General features: G+C 36.0%; 1 protein-coding gene across 2 annotated transcripts in view; it reads left to right on the plus strand.

Annotated features, from left to right (window-relative positions):
• Nucleotides 1-18,579, plus strand: part of LOC138315140 (centrosomal protein of 192 kDa-like) — a 54,306-nt gene that overhangs the window by 3,697 nt on the left and 32,030 nt on the right. Inside the window, exons 4-17 of one of the 2 annotated variants that reach the window (XM_069255924.1) lie at nt 2,533-2,603; nt 3,605-3,949; nt 5,126-5,257; nt 5,990-6,117; nt 6,656-6,734; nt 7,049-7,184; nt 7,637-7,748; nt 8,187-8,258; nt 8,438-8,662; nt 9,174-9,390; nt 9,787-9,882; nt 10,154-10,218; nt 10,489-10,674; nt 17,798-17,912. In XM_069255924.1, the coding sequence (XP_069112025.1) occupies nt 2,533-2,603; nt 3,605-3,949; nt 5,126-5,257; nt 5,990-6,117; nt 6,656-6,734; nt 7,049-7,184; nt 7,637-7,748; nt 8,187-8,258; nt 8,438-8,662; nt 9,174-9,390; nt 9,787-9,882; nt 10,154-10,218; nt 10,489-10,674; nt 17,798-17,912 (1,979 nt within the window). The remainder of the gene's footprint in view (nt 1-2,532; nt 2,604-3,604; nt 3,950-5,125; nt 5,258-5,989; nt 6,118-6,655; nt 6,735-7,048; nt 7,185-7,636; nt 7,749-8,186; nt 8,259-8,437; nt 8,663-9,173; nt 9,391-9,786; nt 9,883-10,153; nt 10,219-10,488; nt 10,675-17,797; nt 17,913-18,579) is intronic. The other variant, XM_069255925.1, reaches the window with a different exon arrangement.

The following is an 18,579-nucleotide window of genomic DNA, read 5'->3' on the forward strand; positions in this document are numbered from 1 at the left end:
ACACTCAAAGTTAGAAAATGTGATACTGATAAAGACACTCAAAGTTAGATAATGTGATACTGATAAAGACACTCAAAGTTAGAAAATGTGATACTGATAAAGACACTCAAAGTTAGAAAATGTGATACTGATAAAGACACTCAAAGTTAGATAATGTGATACATGATGACACTCAAAGTTTAAAAAAGGTTCAGGAACATTAATACAAGTTAGATAATGTGATACTGATAAAGACACTCAAAGTTAGATAATGTGATACTGATAAAGACACTCAAAGTTAGAAAATGTGATACTGATAAAGACACTCAAAGTTAGATAATGTGATACTGATAAAGACACTCAAAGTTAGATAATGTGATACTGATAAAGACACTCAAAGTTAGATAATGTGATACTGATAAAGACACTCAAAGTTAGATAATGTGATACTGATAAAGACACTCAAAGTTAGATAATGTGATACTGATAAAGACACTCAAAGTTAGAAAATGTGATACTGATAAAGACACTCAAAGTTAGAAAATGTGATACTGATAAAGACACTCAAAGTTAGATAATGTGATACTGATAAAGACACTCAAAGTTAGATAATGTGATACTGATAAAGACACTCAAAGTTAGAAAATGTGATACTGATACTGATAAAGACACTCAAAGTTAGAAAATGTGATACTGATAAAGACACTCAAAGTTAGAAAACGTGATACTGATAAAGACACTCAAAGTTAGAAAATGTGATACTGATAAAGACACTCAAAGTTAGAGAAATGTGTGATACTGATAAAGACACTCAAAGTTAGAAAATGTGATACTGATAAAGACACTCAAAGTTAGAAAATGTGATACTGATAAAGACACTCAAAGTTAGAAGATGTGATACTGATAAAGACACTCAAAGTTAGATAATGTGATACTGATAAAGACACTCAAAGTTAGAAAATGTGATACTGATAAAGACACTCAAAGTTAGAAATGTGATACTGTAAAGACACTCAAAGTTAGATAATGTGATACTGATAAAGACACTCAAAGTTAGATAATGTGATACTGATAAAGACACTCAAAGTTAGAAAACGTGATACTGATAAAGACACTCAAAGTTAGAAAATGTGATACTGATAAAGACACTCAAAGTTAGAAAATGTGATACTGATAAAGACACTCAAAGTTAGAAAATGTGATACTGATAAAGACACTCAAAGTTAGAAAATGTGATACTGATAAAGACACTCAAAGTTAGATAATGTGATACTGATAAAGACACTCAAAGTTAGAAAATGTGATACTGATAAAGACACTCAAAGTTAGATAATGTGATACTGATAAAGACACTCAAAGTTAGAAAATGTGATACTGATAAAGACACTCAAAGTTAGAAAATGTGATACTGATAAAGACACTCAAAGTTAGAAATGTGATACTGATAAAGACACTCAAAGTTAGAAAATGTGATACTGATAAAGACACTCAAAGTTAGAAAATGTGATACTGATAAAGACACTCAAAGTTAGAAAATGTGATACTGATAAAGACACTCAAAGTTAGAAATGTGATACTGATAAAGACACTCAAAGTTAGAAAATGTGATACTGATAAAGACACTCAAATATAGATAATGTGATACTGATAAAGACACTCAAAGTTAGAAATGTGATACTGATAAAGACACTCAAAGTTAGAAAATGTGATACTGATAAAGACACTCAAAGTTAGAAATGAACGATAAAGACACTCAAAGTTAGAAAATGTGATACTGATAAAGACACTCAAAGTTAGAAAATGTGATACTGATAAAGACACTCAAAGTTAGATAATGTAATACTGATAAAGACACTCAAGTTAGAAAATGTGATACTGATAAAGACACTCAAAGTTAGATAATGTGATACTGATAAAGACACTCAAAGTTAGAAAATGTGATACTGATAAAGACACTCAAAGTTAGAAAATGTGATACTGATAAAGACACTCAAAGTTAGAAAATGTGATACTGATAAAGACACTCAAAGTTAGAAAATGTGATACTGATAAAGACACTCAAAGTTAGAAAATGTGATACTGATAAAGACACTCAAGTTAGAAATGTGATACTGATAAAGACACTCAAAGTTAGAAAAACTGAAAATGTGATACTGATATAAAGACACTCAAGTTAGATGTATAAAGACACTCAAGTTAGATAATGTGATACTGATAAATACACTCAAATAGATAATGTGATACTGATAAAGACACTCAAAGTTAGAAAACGTGAAAATGTGATACTGATAAAGACACTCAAATAGATAATGTGATACTGATAAAGACACTCAAAGTTAGAAAATGTGATACTGATAAAGACACTCAAAGTTAGAAAATGTGATACTGATAAAGACACTCAAAGTTAAAATTTTCATTGAGAGTTAATTCAGCATTAAAAAAAAACTGAAGAATAACCAAACATAACAATTGCTTGACAAGTTGTAGAATGTTAGCACATATCTAATACTAAAAGTCATGATTTTATGAGATCTAGTCTGCACTTGATTACAGAGAGAAGAAGGACAACTATGCTGTCAGCAGGAACTCATCTTTAGGTCTTGTACACCTGGACAGTATGACTGGTAAACACATATTTATCTTTAAACTTTTTTTTGTCCTATTTCAATTTGAAGATTTCAAGTTTTGCACAAATTTAGATTTTGAGATTTATAGGTATAAATCCATATTTATATTCCATACAAATGTAAAATTTCACTTTCATTAAAGGCATTTTGCTGTTATATCCCTCATGACATCTGCTGAAGCAATAGCTGCAATCAGATAATTGTTGGTTTTTGAACTTTTAACACTTTGTGATTCAGAATTCAAACCAAAAAAACAACAACTTTGTTTAAAGGACCACTACGCTTCCAAAACCAATGCTAATTTTTGAATTTCAACTGTGAAATGAGTGATAATTTTGTAGAGTCCCTAAAGTACTGATTACACAGTAGTTGACTATCACTACACCTGGTCTTGTATGTTTCCTGGCGTTGTACTAATTACACAGTAGTTGACTATCACTACGCCTCGTCTTGTATGTTTCCTGGCGTTGTACTAATTACACTGCATTTGACTATCACTACGCCTCATCTTATATGTTTCCTGGCGTTGTACTAATTACACAGTAGTTGACTATCACTACGCCTCGTCTTATATGTTTCCTGGTGTTGTACTAATTACACAGTAGTTGACTATCACTACGCCTCGTCTTATAGGTTTTCTTGGGCGGCGGTGGCCGAGTGGTTAAGATGTACCGACATATTACCACATGCCCTCCACCTTTGGGTCGCGAGTTCGAATCCCACATGGGGCAGTTGCCAGGTACTGACCGCTGGTCAGATGACCGTTAAGGCCCATGGGCCTCTTGTTCATGTAACATGATTGTGCAAAAGTTTGACCCACAGATTACACATGTATTTAGAAATTATAATGAATTAGTTTATGAAAGAAAGCATAATATGTCCAATAAAATTATTAGAAATCAGTCTGTATGTTTTGGTTGTTTAGTTGGAAAATAAAAAGATCCTTATTATTCTGTGTAACAAGTATATATATAACAGTTGTATGTTTATGATAACAGACTTATCGGCCAGTATGTTTAACCTGAACACATCACCACGAGAACCTGTCGCACAGCCACAACCAAGCAGCAGTCGCAGCTCACAGAGCTCTTCACAGACATGGCTTCATCCGGACATTGACACAGTGAAAAAGAAACCGACAGTGATGCCTATGTGTGAGCCAGTAGGGGAGGTGCGACAGTCACTGGTGTTTAGTGAGGCTCTCATGGGAGGTGATGCTGCTGACATTTCCGTCCCAGAGATAAAATTTATGGATGACGAGCTGAACCAACTGGATGCTGACTTCAGTTATTTTGACGAAGGCAATGTCTCCGACAGTGATGCAGAGACTCCTGGCAAGAAAAGTAAGCTTTATAGAACTAACATTCACTAATTAACATTATCAACATCACATCATTAACTGTTAATATCAACATTACCTAAACATAGTTATGTTAATGTTAATGCTGCTATTTAAGGAATATATTTTGATTTTGTAGAAGTTATGAGAGTATAATAATAATGGAGCACGTGTAAATTATGTAACCCCGGCAAAGCCGGGTTATATAAAATTTACACATGTTCCATTTTTCTCTCCTGTCATCGTCAACAAATTTGATTGTACAGCTGATCGGAATAGAGTCATTCATATGTTCCCACCAAAAGTGGGGTCATGACACCATGTTGCTACGCCAGCGACTTTTCCTGTAACAATAGAATCACCGCACATGTTGTACTATCATTATACACTGATAATGATAATACTAGAAAGCATGGTTATTGAGTCCATATCAGTGCAAACTGTAAATATAACTTTTTAACTCCAGTTAATAAAAAATCTGATTTTAAGGAAGCATATTCAAAGTATTATTTATTTATAATTGAAATCCTTTCAGTGTATTTTTGGCCTTGATTGCTAAATAGTAAAGATGTGCCGATATTCTACCATTAGCCCTTTACCTCTAAGTTCTTATTAATAGCTTGGTTACATTTTAATACAATATTTTCTGCATGAAATGCACTTGCATTATGTAATGATGAACATAACAACTTTGATGAATCACTATGTAAGATAATTTTTTAAAGCTTTTTACAATAAAATATTTAAAAGACCCATCCATGAAATTTGGGTGCATATAAAATTAGTTTATGTCTTTAAAGCAGACATATGTGATATTTTGAATAGTGCTATTTCAATTGTTTAAATCGTTTAGTTAATTTTACATGTTCAGCACATCCACAGGTGTAAGAAATTTTACAGATGAAAATGACAGTAATAATCATCTGTGATAAGGGCTATTCTATGTAAATGTTAACCCAGGACTCGAAAAAGAGCTCTTTTGTGTATGACTAAGCTTCTTTCTTCTGGTATTTCAATAATATACAGTATTGTATAGTCTACAAGTGATACTACCAGTCGGAGCGTAAAGTCCTGGGTTCGAATGGACATCTTACTGGAATAGCCCTAAGTACATACCAGGTATATGCTGTTTCAGTTTTTCATTGTTACACTAACCTGTTTATGTTTTACTAATTAACAGGAAGTTCTGTTGTTGGTGAAGGAAAACTTGACCCTAAATTCTTACAGCCTTCTTCACCTCCTCCTTGTGAAGGGGTAGCTGATGGCCGAATGGACCCTTTTCCTAGTCTGAGCAAAGTGACTTTGTTTGAGGGTACGTCAGCCAGCACTAAACATTCAGAATGGGTTGACTTGTTAAAAATAATAGGAAGTAAAGTTAAGTTCAACTTTGTTAAAAGAAATTTTGGTTTTATCCGTTACAAAACTTAACATGTATCATTGAAGAGTTTTCACATCACTATGATTATGTTTTGCAGACAAGTGAATTTTCTTGATGCTTCGAATTCTAGACTGTCTAACAAATATGACCATGTTGATTTATGCTTTTAATTTATTTAAAAAGATTATCATAGTAAATGATTATGAGTCTTCCATGTTATCTGTATCTTTGATTATAGGGTATTGCTTCAATTTTTTAGCTTTTTAATTAGATGGCCAATGGTCCCAGAGACCTGATATTTATATTGAGCATGCCGAGGGGAAATATCACCATGTTTGTTAAAATGAAATAATTCTGACCTGCATTTAATGCCTCTGATATCATTAACTCCTGTTAATCTGAGCAGCCATTGGGTTTATTTTCAGAAAGGGCAAATTTGTTAAAATGAGTAATAATGAATTTTACTCTTATTAAATTTACATTCGTCAATTATGCAAAAATATTATGAGGAAGAAAAAAAGTAAAGACTCTTGTATATATGGTATGTAAAATGTTAGGGTGAAGAATTTCTCCATAAATGACCTCAGAACCTTTGTTGAAGTATAGCGATATACTAGACTATAGAACTAGGTAGGTTACAGGCTTTATTAACCTTTTGTTGTACAGATTGTGGTAGTACAGAAGATCTAGCTCCTTTTGTGGCCAGTCATCAGACCAAGCATCTCCCGAGGATGGAGAGTCAGGACAGCTGTAGTGAGATAGATACAGAGGATGAATTGGAAATAGCAAGAAAGGTGAAAGCATAACACAATTCCAGATACCACATTTGACTCAAGTAGCACCCAGGGCAGTTGAAAAATGAAAAATGAAGGGCACTTAAAATTGGGCTTCTATTTCACAAAATTACTGCACAGAGTAGGCCATTTATCCAAAAGAATTAATACGGTATATTGAAACCTACACAGTTTTGTAGTTAAGTCAATGTTAGGATAATTTAGTCCACAAAAGGGAGAGTGGCACTTATAAGGAAAGGGATGCTTATTGGGTTGAATACGATACACAAAATGTATACCGCATTATCAGGGAAATATCGTGAATCTTGAGGCACGGGAAATATGTTTTAACATTAAGCTAATACTTCTTTATTAGCTTTGAATATGTAAAGTGAGACATTCAATTCTTTAACAAACTTATTGTGATCTTTGATAAATTTTGTGAATGTTTAATGGAACCATTTCAGGTTTTAGCAGGGATGTTGACTTGTACGTACATATTGTAGTGTATGTGTATATTGTATTGTGTATATTGTATTTTGTATATTGTTTTGTGTAGGCGATCGGTCAGGAGGAGAAGGAGCGCTCGCGTACCATGGGGCAGAGTCTGGAACAAGAGCCAAGTGAAAGTAGACCTGGTCAGTATCAAAAATCAATGATAACTTAACGTTTTATATCTTGATCAAGGAGGTGCTAGTTTTCAACAAGCCGCTATTAAAAGTAAACATGTGTTTTAGCAGTATTTAAATAGATTTCCACCCTCCTTGCCACAAAGGAACACTGCCAGTATTAGTTTTAATAGTAGAACTGTTTATATTCAGTTGTTTTTTCTGCTGTTGGTACACAGGTAGACAAGGACTACAAATTCACTTATTGAAGTTAATTCATTATGTCAGGCATTTATTATATAATGAATTGTGTCAGTAATGACATTTTAATGTGTTCAATGCAGGTCTAATGGAAGGGGAGGATCTTGCTTCAAGTCAACAGAAATTCACGATGCGTCAGTCTGCAGAGGGAGATGTAGTTACCTCCCCTGTCCCAGGAGATGGAGGAGGAGGCGGGGATGGAAGCAGTGGTTCAGACAGGTAAAAATAGAATAACACACTTTATGGTGTTGATACATGATACTTTCTTCTGCCTATGTAGCCATAACTTTATATTTACATCTTTCTATTATTCGGTTTATAGTCTGATTGTGTATACATTAGGGTAAACACAGTGTATTTAGCCTAGTTATACCATGGCTGCTGTAGTTACCAGCTTTGTTCTGTCTAAAACCTTAACAGGGATGCAAATATAAGGATTGGTCTTTATTTTGACAATGTATACAGTAGTATGAATGTTATTTAACAGGGTGCAGGATTTACAATAAATTTAATACCTGCCTCTGCCAGGAATCAAACTTGGGATCTCTGGATTACTAGTCTGATGCTCAACCGATAGCGCTAAGGAGAAGTTCTCTCTAGCCGAGCAATATATTGCGGCTTGGTTACATACATACACTTGAATTGAACATTCTCTCTTTATATATTTGTAGCGAGGATCAATCTCGACGTTGTAGATCTTCACAAGCTCAGGAATTTCTGGCACAGTTCCAACCAAGTTTTCAGTCGTCTCAAGGGAAGATGGTTACCAGTCATGATCCTGAGGTGAGCACAAGAACAAAATTATAATAATATTTCAATTCCTTTATTACTTCCGGCCTATCAGTGAATCAGTCATACAATATACATGACACTGAAATCAAGCTTACTCTTAATGGTAGCTGTTTTGGAAGCGAGGTGGTGTTGCTATGTCAAGCAGTAAAATCACTGGAAGATGCATGCATGACAACTAAAAATAGTTTGACATTAAGTAAACTTTGTGACACTAATAAAGCAGAACTCCAGTGCCGAAATTGCTGTCAGTGTTTGATATGGGCACCGTAACAAGACACAGCTCATGACATTAACCATCGAAGCTTTGTAATACGAGCTGAAATGGAGAATGCATGTTAACTGATGGCATCAGTAGACCAATAGCTAGCTATTAAACTGGGTTTGAGATAACCATATAAATGAGATGTAATAATTGCTTGGTGTCAACAGGAACAGCGAGTCCGTCCCATGGGTGATGACCTGCTGACAGAGAAAGGAATTAATCGGTATTCAACTTTCCAGGTAAATTACCTTTATATACAATGAAATAAATCAACAAAGTAAAAACAAGAAGTCAACAATTATGGGCCTCTTGTTAAAAATTATGTTAGATTTTGTATTTTTCAAGAGAGAAACATTCATGAACTTGTAAACTCTGATACACATTTGCAGCTCACTGTACACCGTCTTATCTTTTTCAGGGTACAAAACCTCAGAATGATTGTGTTTTGGAGTCAAGGTTTTTAACTGCACAGCCAACCTCGGACACCATGGCTATGGCGCCTTGTTCTGCACTTAATGACAGTACATTTGTTTTGGATGATTTACAACAGAGTCGAGCAGTCACTGGTAAAAGTCAGGGAATTACTGACCAGTCACCAGGAGATCGACTAGAAGCTTCTGGATTCAATGCTGATGATGCTAATGTAATTGTTGAATTTATAGACTGTTTAATTAGAAGATTATAATTAGAAGATAATTGTACAGTTTCAAACATGTAGACTTCTCTGTTTAATTAGCAGTGATTTATTATCCATACCAAAATTTACAATGTGTCTATAAGTACACTTGAATACATGCATAACTCAATTTTACAAAAGTCCCACTGACATTGAGTTCATTACGTTACTGGTATAAACTTTGCCTATAAGCTGGCCATCCCCATTAAGCTGCCACTACCTCCCTGTAACCTTGGAGTTCTTTTGGACCCACAGTTTACTTATGATTGTACTATTCACAGGACGATAATCATTGAACTCAAATAAAGATATAGAGGCTCAAAACTGATACAACTCTGGAAAAATAAAACAAAATGAAATGTACATTTTACATTGTGTATATATATGTCAAAAACTAATCTTGAGCTCAAATACATGGAAATCCATTTTCAGATATACAAATGATATGAATGTAATAGATGTGTTTCATTGTGTTTAGCCGAAAGATGATGACCCATTTGGAGGTTTGGCTTCCTCGTTTGGATCATTTGGGACTAGTCCAGTTCCTGATAGAGGAAGTGCAGGGAGTTCTGTGTGGAAGGAAATGCATGCTAGTCCGATGAGTCAGCGGATGAGTAACGACAGTCGAGTGCCAGGCAGTCCACAAAGGACTGGAGAAGGGGACCAGTCATCATTTAGTAAATGTGACCTCCAAGGTCAGTGACAAACATAAGATATGCAGGGCCAATACTTCTAGTCCGAATTCTAAGATAGCCAACAGACCACAGCATCCCAAATAGGTTTACTCATATTTAAGCAGAATTATCAAAAATTGATGAAACTAATTACCTTACATAGAATAAAAACATATTATGGGCAGTCATATTAAGTGAAAAATAAGAGGATTAAATATTTCAAGAGTCCCATTGGACCAAAACGGACTTGATTTTGTTAGTAAATGCAGCCAGAGGTGAGCTGTACTGTTTTTAAGCAGCTCTTGTAGGATAGATACTATATAGAGAAAAAAACAGCTTGAGAAACCATAAGGTTGATATGTAAAGGTCTGACCACATGAGACTCCAACGTGGGTTAAGGCTATATTTTATTCATAGGTGAACCTGCAGGAGGCAAGGGAACTTTATTCAGGGATGACGATTTGGAGACTCCATGTGGTATTACATTCTCTGATCAGGATTTTTTAGATGCAGGTACTTTTCTTGTTTTTTAACTCTTAAGTATGACTAAAGAATTGGCACTTAATTTAAACGTCTGTAAAAGGTTTAAAATGTACCAGTATAAAACTGATTTAGCTAGCACTTAATTTAAACGTCTGTAAAAGGTTTAAAATGTACCAGTTTTAAAATGATTTAGCAGGATGAAAGAACAGGTGAAGGTTTTTCATTGTTTCTATCAGATTGAATTGTATTTCATGACACTTTGATAAAAATAAGTAAGATATATTGTAAATTTACTTTTTAGGTGAAGTGCAAAACATGCTTGATGCAGATGAACAGGAGAATAAGAAAGAACACATCTTTATGCAGGTCAAGTATAATTCATACTGGAATGTGATAAGATACATCCTTGAACATTTTAAAGGCTTAATGATCCACATTGATCCCTGTAAAATGAATTTCGATGTGTAACCAAAAAGTGTTGAACAATATATATCAATAATCTATATAATGCTTGTAATTCTGAATGCGATATCAGATATGAATACTTATTATTTATCTCCTGCCAGTAATTCTGAATTTTGAACCTTTTGAATTGTGCCTGTTGAACCCCTCTGATTGTGTGATTTTGTGTCACAGGAGGAGGTTTTCACATCCGATGATGTCCCTGCCTCTGATGTATCATGGACTTTCCGTGATAATATGTCCATGTCCTGTCCATCATCTCTACAAGGTTCAGAGGACTTCTCTCGAATCTCTGTAGGAACTTTCATGAAAAGTCGGTCAGGGGCACTTGGGTCCATAGACGGTGTTCCCGATCAGAGAGTAAGTTTCACACTATAACTTGCAGTGTTTTACTTTCCTTGTCTAATACTAGCACTAGATGTAGTATACTTCATTTAAATAGCACTCTGTGACCACATCCTGATGGATAACATCCACTCTATAATTCACTGAAAGAACACTATATGACCTGATGGATGACTTCCGCTCTATACATCAGTGAAATAGCACTATATGACCTGATGGATGACTTCCACTCTATACTTCAGTGAAATAGCACTATATGACCTGATGGATGACTTCCACTCTATACTTCAGTGAAATAGCACTATATGACCTGATGGATGACTTCCACTCTATACTTCAGTGAAATAGCACTATATGACCTGATGGATGACTTCCCTCACTTCTATACTTCATCATGAAATAGCACTATATGACCTGATGGATGACATCCACTCTATACTTCAGTGAAATAGCACTATATGACCTGATGGATCCACTCTATACTTCATGAAATAGCACTATATGACCTGATGGATGACTTCCACTCTATACTTCACTGAAATAGCACTATATGACCTGATGGATGACATCCACTCTATACTTCACTGAAATAGCACTATATGACCTGATGGATGACTTCCACTCTATACTTCAGTGAAATAGCACTATATGACCTGATGGATGACTTCCACTCTATACTTCAGTGAAATAGCACTATATGACCTGATGGATGACATCCACTCTATACTTCACTGAAATAGCACTATATGACCTGATGGATGACTTCCACTCTATACATCAGTGAAATAGCACTATATGACCTGATGGATGACTTCCACTCTGTACTTCAGTGAAATAGCACTATATGACCTGATGGATGACTTCCACTCTATACTTCAGTGGAATAGCACTATATGACCTGATGGATGACTTCCACTCTATACTTCAGTGAAATAGCACTATATGACCTGATGGATGACTTACCACTCTATACTCAGTGAAATAGCACTATATGACCTGATGGATGACTTCCACTCTTGTACTCCAGTGAAATAGCACTATATGACCTGATGGATGACTTCCACTCTATACTTCAGTGAAATAGCACTATATGACCTGATGGATGACTTCCACTCTATACTCTCAGTGAAATAGCACTATATGACCTGATGGATGACTTCCACTCTATACTCAGTGAAATAGCACTATATGACCTGATGGATGACTTCCACTCTATACTTCAGTAAATAGCACTATATGACCTGATGGATGACTTCCACTCTATACTTCAGTGAAATAGCACTATATGACCTGATGGATATATGACCTGATGGATGACTTCCACTCTATACATCAGTGAAATAGCACTATATGACCTGATGGATGACTTCCACTCTATACTTCATGAAATAGCACTATATGACCTGATGGATGATTACTATACATCATACTATGAAATGACTGATGATGACTATGACTGATGGATGACTTCCCACTCTATACTTCAGTGAAATAGTGAAATAGACTTCCACTATATGAAATAGCACTATATGACCTGATGGATGACTTCCACTCTATACTTCAGTGAAATAGCACTATATGACCTGATGGATTGACTTCCACTCTATACTTCAGTGAAATAGCACTTTATATGAAACTGATGGATGACTTCCACTCATTCTATACTTCAGTGAAATAGCACTATATGACCTGATGGATGACTTCCACTCTATACTTCAGTGAAATAGCACTATATGACCTGATGGATGACTTCCACTCTATACTTCAGTGAAATAGCACTATATGACCTGATGGGATGACTTCCACTCTATACATCAGTGAAATAGCACTATATGACCTGATGGATGACTTCCACTCTATACTTCAGTGAAATAGCACTATATGACCTGATGGATGACTTCCACTTCTATACATCAGTGAAATAGCTATTGCCTGATGGATGGATGACCTGATGAAATAGCACTGATTGACTTCCACTCTATACTTTCAGTGAAATAGCACTATATGACCTGATGGATGACTTCCACTCTATACTTCAGTGAAATAGCACTATATGACCTGATGGATGACTTCCACTCTATACTCTCAGTGAAATAGCACTATATATGACCTGATGGATGACTTCCACTCTATACTTCAGTGAAAATAGCACTATATGACCTGATGGATTAGGACTTCCACTCTATTACATCAGTGGAAATAGCATTATATGACTGATGGATGACTTCCACTCTATATCAGATGAAATAGCACGATATGACCCTGATGGATGACTTCCACTCTATACTCAGTGAAATAGCACTATATGACCTGATGGATGACTTCCACTCTATACTTCAGTGAAATAGCACTATATGACCTGATGGATTGACTTCCACTCTATACTTCACTGAAATAGCACATATATGACCTGATGACTGATGGATGACTTCCACTCTATACATCAGTGAAATAGCACTATATGACCTGATGGATGATAGCACTGAAATAGCACTATAACTGACTGATGGAGGACTTCCACTTATACTTCAGTGAAATAGCACTATATGACCTGATGGATGACTTCCACTTTATACTTCAGTGAAATAAGCACTATATGACCTGATGGATGACTTCCACTCTATACTTCAGTGAAATAGCACTATATGACCTGATGGATGACTTCCACTCTATACTTCAGTGAAATAGCACTATATGACCTGATGGATGACTTCCACTCATATACTAATCAGTGAAATAGCACTATATGACCTGATGGATGACTTCCACTCTATACTCATCAGTGAAATAGCACTATATGACCTGATGGATGACTTCCACTCTATACTTCAGTGAAATAGCACTATATGACCTGATGGATGGACTTCCACTCTATACTTCAGTGAAATAGCACTATATGACCTGATGGATGACTTCCACTTCTATACTTCAGTGAAATAGCACTATATGACCTGATGGATGACATTCCACTCTATACTTCAGTGAAATAGCACTATATGACTGATGGATGACTTCCCACTCTATACATCAGTGAAATAGCACGATATGACCTGATGGATGGACTTCCACTCTATACTTCACTGAAATAGCACTATATGACCTGATGGATGACATCCACTCTTATACTTCACTGAAATAGCACTATATGACCTGATGGATGTCTTCCACTCTTATACATCAGTGAAATAGCACTATATGACCTGATTGATGACTTCCACTCTATACTTCAGTGGAAATAGCACGATATGTACCTGATATGACTTCCACTCTATACTTCACTGAAATAGCACTTATATGACCTGATGGAGGACTTCCACTCTATACATTCAGTGAAATAGCACTATATGACCTGATGGATGACTTCCACTCTATACATCAGTGAAATAGCACTATATGACCTGATGGATGACTTCCAACTATACTTCAGTGAAATAGCACTATATGACCTGATGGATGACTTCCACTCTATACATCAGTGAAATAGCACTATATGGACCTGATGGACTTCCACTTATAGCACTTCAGTGAAATAGCAACAATATGTCCTGATGGATGACTTCCATCACGTATACTTCAGTGAAATAGCACTATATGACCTGATGGATGACTTCCACTCTATACTTCAGTGAAATAGCACTATATGACCTGATGGATGACTTCCACTCTATACTTCAGTGAAATAGCACTATCTATGACCTGATGGATGACTTCCACTCTGGACTTCAGTGAAATAGCACTATATGACCTGATGGATGACTTCCACTCTATACTTCAGTGAAATAGCACTTATATGACCTGATGGATGACTTCCCACTCTATACTTCAGTGAAATAGCACTATATGACCTGATGGATGACTTCCACTTTATACATCAGTGAAATAGCACTATATGACCTGATGGATGACTTCCACTTTATACATCAGTGAAATAGCACTATATGACCTGATGGATGACATCCACTCTATACTTCAGTGAAATAGCACTATATGACCTGATGGATGACTTCCACTCTATACTTCAGTGAAATAGCACTATATGACCTGATGGATGACTTCCACTCTTATACTTCAGTGAAATAGCACTATATGACCTGATGGATGACTTCCACTCTATACTTCAGTGAAATAAGCACTATATGTCCTGATGGATGACTTCCACTCTATACTTCAGTGAAATAGCACTATATGACCTGATGGATGACTTCCACTCTATATACTTCAGTGAAATAGCACTATATGACCTGATGGATGACTTCCACTCTATACTTCAGTGAAATAGCAACTATATTCCTGATGGATGACTTCCACTTTATACTTCAGTGAAATAGCACTATATGACCCTGATGGATGACTTCCACTCTATACTTCAGTGAAATGACCTGATGGATGACTTCCACATTTATACACAGTGAAATAGCACTATATGTCCTGATGGAGACTTCAGTGAAATAGCACTATATGACCTGATGGATGACTTCCACTCTATACTTCAGTGAAATAGCACTATATGACCTGATGGGATGACTATTCCACTCATATACTTCACTGAAATAGCACTATATGACCTGATGGATGACTTCCACTCTATACATCAGTGAAATAGCACTATATGACCTGATGGATGATAGCACTCTATGACCTGATGGAGGACTTCCACTTTATACTTCAGTGAAATAGCACTGATGGATGACTTCCACTTTATACATCAGTGAAATAGCACTATATGACCTGATGGATGACTTCCACTCTATACTTCAGTGAAATAGCACTATATGACCTGATGGATGACTTCCACTCTATACTTCACTGAAATAGCACTATATGACCTGATGGATGACTTCCACTCTATACTTCAGTGGAATAGCACTATATGACCTGATGGATGACTTCCACTCTATACTCAGTGAAATAGCACTATATGACCTGATGGATGACTTCCACTTTATACTTCAGTGAAATAGCACTATATGACCTGATGGATGACTTCCACTCTCTATACTGGAAACATTCAGTGAAATAGCACTATATGACCTGATGGATGACTTCCACTCTATACTTCAGTGAAATAGCACTATATGACCTGATGGATGACTTCCACTCTATACTTCAGTGAAATAGCACTATATGACCTGATGGATGACTTCCACTCTATACTTCAGTGAAATAGCACTATATGACCTGATGGATGACTTCCACTCTATACTTCAGTGAAATAGCACTATATGACCTGATGGATGACTTCCACTCTATACTTCAGTGAAATAGCACTATATGACCTGATGGATGACTTCCACTCTATACTTCAGAAATAGCACTATATGACTGATGGATGACTTCCACTCTATACTTCATCAGTGAAATAGCACTATATGACCTGATGGATGACTTCCACTCTATACATCAGTGAAATAGCACTATATGACCTGATGGATGACTTCCACTCTATACTTCAGTGGAATAGCACTATATGACCTGATGGATGACTTCCACTCTATACTCAGTGGAATAGCACTATATGACCTGATGGATGACTTCCACTCTATACTCAGTGGAATAGCACTATATGACCTGATGGATGACTTCCACTCTATACTTCAGTGAAATAGCACTATATGACCTGATGGATGACTTCCACTCTATACTTCAGTGAAATAGCACTATATGACCTGATGGATGACTTCCACTCTATACTCAGTGGAATAGCACTATATGACCTGATGGATGACTTCCACTCTATACTCAGTGGAATAGCACTATATGACCTGATGGATGACTTCCACTCTATACTTCAGTGAAATAGCACTATATGACCTGATGGATGACTTCCACTCTATACATCAGTGAAATAGCACTATATGACCTGATGGATGACTTCCACTCTATACTTCAGTGAAATAGCACTATATGACCTGATGGATGACTTCCACTCTATACTTCAGTGAAATAGCACTATATGACCTGATGGATGACTTCCACTCTATACTTCAGTGGAATAGCACTATATGACCTGATGGATGACTTCCACTCTATACTTCAGTGAAATAGCACTATATGACCTGATGGATGACTTCCACTCTATACTTCAGTGAAATAGCACTATATGACCTGATGGATGACTTCCACTCTATACTTCATGAAATAGCACTATATGACCTGATGGATGACTTCCACTCTATACTTCAGTGAAATAGCACTATATGACCTGATGGATGACTTCCACTCTATACTTCAGTGAAATAGCACTATATGACCTGATGGATGACTTCCACTCTATACTCAGTGAAATAGCACTATATGACCTGATGGATGACTTCCACTCTATACTTCAGTGAAATAGCACTATATGACCTGATGGATGACTTCCACTCTATACATCAGTGAAATAGCACTATATGACCTGATGGATGACTTCCACTCTATACTTCAGTGAAATAGCACTATATGACCTGATGGATGACTTCCACTTCTATACTCAGTGAAATAGCACTATATGACCTGATGGATGACTTCCACTCTTATACTTCAGTGAAATAGCACTATATGACCTGATGGATGACTTCCACTCTATACTTCAGTGAAATAGCACTATATGACCTGATGGATGACTTCCACTCATGAATACATATTCACCTGGGAAATAGCACTATATGACCTGATGGATGATTTCCATCTATACTTCAGTGAAATAGCACTATATGACCTGATGGATGACTTCCTCTATACTCAGTGAATAGCACTATATGACCTGATGGATGACCACTCACTCAAGCACTATATGACCTGATGGATGACTCCACTCTATACTCAGTGAAATAGCACTATATGACCTGATGGATGACTTCCACTTTATACTTCAGTGAAATAGCACTATATGACCTGATGGATGACTTCCACTCTATACTTCAGTGAAATAGCACTATATGACCTGATGGATGACTTCCACTCTATACTCAGTGGAATAGCACTATATGACCTGATGGATGACTTCCATTCTATACTTCAGTGAAATAGCACTATATGACCTGATGGATGACTTCCACTCTATACTTTAGTAAAATAGCACTTAGCACTATAAAGTTCATATTAGTTTCCAATATTTGGAGTTTTATTATAAACAGCTTGTTTGTATTTCTGACAGCCGGAGTTTGGGTTTGTGTGTAAGACTCCTCCAGAGAATAGGAAACCTGTAGCCTTATTGGATGATAGGGATGAGAGCTGTGTGAACCGTACAGCAGGAGTTGGTAATGAAGAAGGTACTGTATAATCAGCTAATATTTGCAGGGTTTTGATTTTGCTAAGTTCACAGATTTATCCTAATTTGCAAAATTTGATACCTCGCAAAATTGATCAAAATTATGGTTTTACATATTACAGTCTAATGTATGAATGACGCTTTCAAAGGCTACATAAATCATTTTTGGAATAAACTCCTATGAATAAGTTTAAAAAAAGTAAATTCATAAATTTATAAAATTAAATAAATAAAAAGGAATATTTAAGATTAAACTATTTTCCTATGGCATCTATGGTCTATATAAATGCCAGAGCTTTGCAGACAATCAGCATTATGAGGTATTTAATATTGTCTGCAAGGCTCTAGCATCTATGTAGACCATAGATGCCACAGGAAGATAGATTAATGCTTATATTTACATTATCAACTCATTTTAGGGTCTCTGCATTAACAATATTTAAGCTAGACCAGGAAAACCGTTTATCAACGACGATTTAATCCACAAGATGGAACAGCCATTTTGATGGTGATCAGTTGACGTCACCACGTCAACTTTAGTGACGACATAATGGTCATGCTTTGGATGTCAGCTATACCATCATATACTTCACTTTGCCTTGGTTTAATAGTTTATATAGTAGAAGTGACAAGTAAATGTAAATATATGTATATAAGTGTTATATCTA

Source organism: Argopecten irradians, chromosome 2, assembly GCF_041381155.1.
Source record: "Argopecten irradians isolate NY chromosome 2, Ai_NY, whole genome shotgun sequence".
NCBI lineage: Eukaryota > Metazoa > Mollusca > Bivalvia > Pectinida > Pectinidae > Argopecten > Argopecten irradians.